The 6,596-nt window shown below is 47.3% G+C and overlaps 1 protein-coding gene across 1 annotated transcript in view; it reads right to left on the bottom strand.

Annotated features, from left to right (window-relative positions):
• Positions 1–1,128: 1,128 nt before the first annotated feature.
• The window catches only part of LOC129676236 (olfactory receptor 2H2-like), a 16,346-nt gene continuing 10,878 nt past the window's right edge, over positions 1,129–6,596 (bottom strand). Inside the window, exon 2 of the mRNA XM_055606566.1 lies at positions 1,129–6,596. Within this exon, the coding sequence (XP_055462541.1) occupies positions 6,514–6,596 (83 nt within the window). The 3' untranslated portion in view covers positions 1,129–6,513.

Here is a 6,596-nt window from a genome sequence, read left to right as displayed (position 1 = left end):
AATTATGCGTCCGAGTGCTGGGGCTGCCTGGGCCCTGGTAGCCTGTTACTGCAGCTTCCTGGGTTCCCTGACAGTGCGGGCATGCTCTGGGAGCCTGGGGCAGGTGGCTGAGCAGATGTGAGGAGTCTCCTCAGAAAGGAAGAATCACAAGCAAACAATGACTGCCAGCTTCTGAGCATCTTCGGAAGAAGTTCTGATCAAGTTTAATGTGTGAAAAGCCTTGAGGAGAAAAGCTGGAATTTAATTCTTAGTGTCCTTCTAGAGATAATTTTTTAAAGCTTTTTCATGTTGTTTCACCTTCCCCCTCCAACCCTTCTCCCCCTTTTTTCCTCTCTCTGCAGGAAAGCTACAAATGTTGAATGGGCCCTGTCATTTCACTGTCCTGTTTATGGCAGGTTTGAAAACAACCCTTAGTGATTATCCACCTTGGACCAATTGGATTTAATTTGAGTTTTCTTTCTTCCTGCAGTGGAATATTCTCAGAGGAAGGAGAGGCCTGTGGAGTAGAGAAACCTGCGGTGTAGAAATTAACTGTTGGCCTCAGAAATAGACCAGCCCCAGGTGGACTAAAATTACCTGCCTCCCGAGCCTGCATTCCATTTAGGTGGGATAGGAATTGTAAATCAAAGGTCAGAAGTTCTACTATATCGAGGGGCGAGGCAGACTAAAGCAAGAGAGTGCAGGGACCCAGCCAGAAGCAGAGTTGACAGAAATGCTTGGGGGCACCTCCGGAAGCTCCTGTCCCTGAGCTCAGTGGCTTGACTGCACCTGTGTCTTTGCCTTCTCTCCGTGGAGCACCTGCTGGCCCTCCGTGCCCTGCCACAAGCCTGTGGTCGTTCTCATCTCTGCCCTGGCCCGCACCGAGTTTTCTGTGAGCACTGCTGTTCTGTAATTCATTTAAGATAGTTTCATCTCTATAGCCCAGGCTAGCCTCACTCTCACTATGTAGTTCATGATGTCTACTTGCTGAGGTGTTAGGAAGTGTGAGGATTACAGGTGTGTACTACCATGCCTGTTTTTGTTGGTTGGTTTTGTTGTTTTTTACTTATTTATTTATTTTTTAAGGAAGCCTTGGCCAGAGCGTGGTAGCTTGGTGTTTATAGCCCAGGCTGGTTTTGAACTCCTGGTACTCTATTGTCTCAGTCTTCCATGTTTTGGGTTATAGGTGTTAAACATTGTGCCCGGCAACAATTTATTTTATCCCTGAGACAGGGTCTTACTCTGTAGCTCTGTCTGGGTAGTCCAGGATGGAGTGTGCAGAAGCCCTCATGCAGCCTTCCTAGGGGTTACAGCCTTGAGCCACTGCACCAAGCTCTGTCCGGAAGTGCTGACAGACAAGTCAGTTCTGTGGCCGGATGTGCTTCTAGGAACTGGGAAAGAGAAGTGAGCAGGATGGCCTCCATGAGAGGAGGGACACAGTGTTGTGGAATGGGGTACGTGCTCATTACCTGGCCGGGAACCTGCAACTGGGGCAGAGGAGCGCTTCAGCAGTGGGGAGCAGGGACACCAGATGACCCCGGCTGCTGTGTAGCCTGGTGCCCACAGCAGCTTAAGCACATTTTTGTTTCTATGGTCAGGCATTAAAGAAGCTACAGTGAGGGGAACCCACAACAACCTGTAGGTTTGAATCCAGCCAGAGCCAAGCAATTAAGTCTTTGTAACCTCCACAGGTGGGTTTTGTTCTGGCCTAGCAGGCTCCTTGGCTAGGAGGAAACCCCTACACAGGGCTTTCCACGTGATCATGTGATCTCATGATCTCGTTCTTCTGATGTAGTAAACCAGACCCCCATGTGAGCCCTCAGAGGTTGAAGAGACAGCTGCATATACGTGTTTGTCAGGAAGCCTTGGAAGCCACACAATGCTCTTCCTAGGTTGTGTCAAGTGGTTAGAACTTCCTGTTGCTCCAGGAAGAACATGCAGAAGGAACGTCATTGCAGTTGAGTCAGGAAACAAACACCGAGGCTGTCCGTCTCCTGCAAAGGCAGTGCTCGTAACTCACCATCGGGATCACCCAGGTTTCTCTCCCCACCCCACTCCCATTCTTTTTGAGATAGGGCCCTGGCCAGCCCTTAACACACTGTGTAGACCAGGCTGACCTCAAACTCAGAAGTCCACCTGCGTCCGCCTCTGGGCTGCTAGGACTGCAAGTGTGTACCATTGCACCAGCCTGGTCACACCAGTCTTGTTCATCTGGTATTCAGTGCTTCACCTGGCCCTTGTTCGGGACCTTCAAAACCAGTTGACACCTGCCCTTTCTGCCTGTCTTGTTTGAAGATGGCTCTGCTAGTTTCATCTACCTCTGACAATACTCAGTAACCTTAGGCTACCCAAGACTGGCAAACTTTGCTTATTCACTAAGGCTGTTAGGGCAGGGTATTCTTATCCTTTGTGGTCTTTAAACCAAAAAGCAAAGTGGGCTCCACGTCGGGCTGCCTCAAGCAGGTGATTAAAAAACCACGTTAGCAGCCATTGTAACTGCATTCACTTTTATAGCTCCCTACAGCAAGAGGTAAAGCTAGACTGTGGTGTGGCGGTTCTCAACCTGTGGGTCGTGACCCCTTTGGTCAAGGGGTTGCAGCCTATCAGATATTCACATTACGATCTGCAACAGCAAAAGTACAGTTAATGAAGCAGCAGCAAAATAACTTAATGGCTGGGAGTCACGGCAACATGAGGAACTATGTGTAAGTATTAGGGAGGGTTAGAACTGCTGCTTTAGTGACTACAAACTGAAGGAAGGACATTTCCCAGTAACAGGACAGTTGCACAGGAATACAGGCGTGGGCCTGGCAGGCTCTGGTGCAGCAGAACGGTGCATCTTCTGGTGTAGGGAAGAGGAGGGGAAAATTCTGTCACAGGTTCTCCAGCTGAGGTTCTGCAGGCAGGTGAGAGACAGGCAGGTGAAATTAGCATGGCTACATGCACATGCATTTGCGAATACTAGTAATGGACACATGGAGGGTGGTGGGAACGGCTTTATACAGAAAGTTAGTCTACCCAAAGAAGAAGGGTTTCATTTCTGAGTAGCAGGTGCAGGGGAGATCAGGAAGGAGATCGGGGAAAGTGTGGTAAATACAGGCTGTGAATAAAAATTTGTTATGTAGATTTAAGTAAATGCCCTCCTGGAGGGTAAGAACGAGACCTTTTCAAATGTAAATTTACTTTAGGAAGGAAAATTTGTTCCCTGCTGAGCAGCATGCCTTGAGGGGTTGATTTCCTGCAGCCTTTAGCTCCAAGTAATCCACTTGTTAAATAGGCCTGTGTTAGAGCTGTGTGTTGTGTAGGGTGTGGCGATGCGCCTTTAATCCCAGCATTCACACGTCAGAATCGGGGGGCCTCAGAATTTCAGGCCAGCCAGGTCTATACGATGAGACCTCGTCTCAAAAATACATGCAAATATGAAAAATAAAACTGTGTGTGTTGAAGGATTAGTCTAGCACAGGCCTGGGGGTGTGCTTAGTTGTACACAGCGTGAGACTTGGAAGGCGAGCTTTGCTGGAGGCTGAAACTGCGCAGGTTTTGCACTAATGTTTCAGACTTGTGTTCAGTACACACGTGGGGGAGACCCTAAGTACTGTAGGTTGGAAACTTAGGGGTTCTTCTGGTCATGCCTTCACGATCCTTGGTTCCTTGCTCTATCTTTCTGAGGTCTCCCCATCCTGATGCCACACACTGAACATATCTGGTGAGAGATTTATGTGGGGGAAGGAAAAGGGAGAGGAGTTACGGCCTGAGTAGGCCTTGAGGGTAGAGAGAAAAAGAGACAGTGGGAGAGCATGGGAGAAGAGAAAGGAGCAGCGTACTCCCTCCACCTCCGGGGAAGTCAGGGAGAGCAGGAAAGGGGAGAGAAACCGAGGCAGAGAGCGCCTGTGGCGGGCAGGGTACATCTCCATCACCTGGCCCAGGTGATGTCACAACCCTAAAGGCCCCTGAGGGCAGGCCTGTTGAATTGCCTGCACAACAACGTAACAAGGCCACAGTTTCTTCTCAGATAATGCCAACTCTCAAGTCAGCACATAATTTAAATTTTATTCTCTGCTTTGGGTCAAGTTTCAAGAAAAATGTCTGCCGCGTATTGGAGAAATCTGGGGTTTCTTGGTCTTGTAGATCAAAGAATTTAAAAGGGGACTCAGGAACACTTGGGGACAATATTTGGAGTTGGGTTCAGGGAGAGAAAAGATAGGCAATCCCTAAATCTCAGCTGCTGGCAAGAGGAGAGAGCTGGCTAAGAGAGGGAGTGTTAAGCTCTCTGAGTCTAGAAAGCATGAGCTCAGCGGTGGATGTTTGAGCAGCTGTGTGGGAGGTATGTGCTGTGGATATGGCTCTTCAGAGAAAAAAAAAAAAAAAAAAAAAACTGCCCAGAGTGTCAGGGCAAGCAGGTTTGGGATTTGGGCTGGCTAATAATGAAGAGGGACAAAATAGGGAAGAAGGAGCTGTTTTCCTGGAATTGAGAAAAGCAGGAAGGATTAGGGATGAGGGTGTCTATGAGGAGAGAAGGCAAGTGTTGGTGTGCTGGAACTCAAGCCCATGGCCTTGCATTTGGAATCTTCTACCGGGAGGCAAGTCTCAGGATGGACATGTGTAGTTCAGATTGGTTGGAGGAGAAATTGAGGCTTCTCACTTGGGCTAGGAAGGCTCTGTATGAAGCCAGGACTAAGAGCAGGAGGACCGTGTTCTGCCCTCTTGGCTGCCAGTCCTAGCAGAACTCTCAGTTTTTGCATCAAAAAGAGCTTCATGCTGGGTGGCGGTGGTTTACACCCTCAATCCCAGGATTTGGGAGGCAGAGGCAGGCTAATCTCTGTAAATTCAAGGCTACACACAGAAACCCTGTCTCAAAACAACAACAACAGCTTCATAATACTACAAGAATGAGATGGATCAAAAGGTGTAAATTACCTCAAACAGTTCCTGGAACATCCTAAGTCATATATAAGTACATTGCATTAATTACAAAGGCTTCATAATGCTACAAGGATGAAATGGGGCAAGGGTTGTACAATACTTTAAACAGTACCCAAGGCACCACAAAACATAAGTATATCTCACTAACTATATCATTAATTACCCCCAGAAACCCTGGCGTGTGCTTCTGTTTAGGGAGGGGACTTAGGTGACCTGGTTGTTCCAGGTCTAACCAGTAGATGGCATCAAAACCCTAGCGCTGAAATTGTTCTTCCTACCTTTTTTTTTTTTTTTAATTTTTATTAATTACAGTTAACTCATTTTGTATCCAAGCTGTAGCCTTCTCCCTTATTCCCTCCCAATTCCATCCTCCCATGCCCCTCTCTAAGTCCACTGATAGGGGAAGTCCTCCTCTCCTTCCCTCTGACCCTAGCCTATCTGGTCTCATCAAGACTGGCTGCATTGTCTTCCTCTGTGGCCTGGTAAGGCTGCTCCCCTCTCAGGGGGAGGTCATCTAAGAGCCAGCCACTGAGTTCATGTCAGAGACAGTCCATGTTCCCCTTACTGGGAAACCCTCTTGGACACTGAGCTGCCATGGGCTACACCTGAGCAGGGGTTCTAGGTTACTACCATGAATGGTCCTGGGTTGGAGTATCAATCTCACAAAAGACCCCTGGACCCAGATTTTTTTTTGATTCTCTTGTTTCTTGTGGAGCTCCTGTCCCCTCCAGGTCTTCTTATCTCCCCCTTCTTTCCCTACACTCTGTCCAAAGTTTGGCTATGAGTCTCAGCATCTGCTTTGATACCCTTCTGGGTAGAGTCAGAGGCCCTCTTCCTACCTTAAAAGGAAGCCATTCCTGTTTGTGAGCTTGGTGTCTAGCATTGGTAAAGATAAAGATAGGACTGCATTTCAGCCTACTCCCATGGCTTTGTTCTGGTATCAAGCTAAGGATACTAGGGCATTTTATTATGGTATGGGACCAGAAGCATGCATTTGGGAATGGTCTGACTGGAAGTCTTGGGGCCTAGATTTTAGGCAAACATCCTAATACTGTTTTTGGTTGAGTTTCTGAACTAAGTTTTAGTTTCGTGTCAACTCTTGCTGATTTTGGGAGGGATAAAACAGGAAGAGAACATAAAGGAATTACAAAGAAACTCGGAGGAGATGCAGCAAAAATATGGTGGAAAACAAATGCAAAAAAAAAAAAATAGTGATAAGGGCAAGAGTGTTGGCTCAGCATTAAGAGTATTTGTGTTCTTTCAAAGGACCAGAGTTCAAATTAGGCATCCATGTTGGGTAACTTGCTTCCTCAGACACACACACTCACACCCGGAAAGACATTACATCAAAATAAAATCTTAAAAAAAAAATAGTGACACACTGGGAAGGGAATTAGAAACAAAGTCCATGAGATGAGGACAGTGGTGAAGTGATAGATTACATTAAATTCATGTGGCAAAGTTTCACACAAATATATTCCTTTAGTGAATACCCTTTTGTCTTATATTCTGTCATCCACTACAGTGGCAGGATAGGTCTGGAGAGGGTGGGGAGGAAAACTTAAACCTTTTGATAAAGCTGTGCAGAATCTATTCAACATACCGAGAGTGTCAGCTGGGCTCCACTTCCTTCCCCAGCAGCCTCCAGAAGGCCCTCTTTACCTCCTTGTTCCTCAGGGTGTATATGAGGGGGT

This window comes from Psammomys obesus, unplaced genomic scaffold (genome assembly GCF_907164565.1).
Source record: "Psammomys obesus unplaced genomic scaffold, mPsaObe1.curated_primary_1811, whole genome shotgun sequence".
Lineage (NCBI taxonomy): Eukaryota > Metazoa > Chordata > Mammalia > Rodentia > Muridae > Psammomys > Psammomys obesus.
The sequence above is the reverse complement of the archived record's forward strand: the minus strand, read 5'-3'. Positions and strand labels throughout refer to the sequence as shown.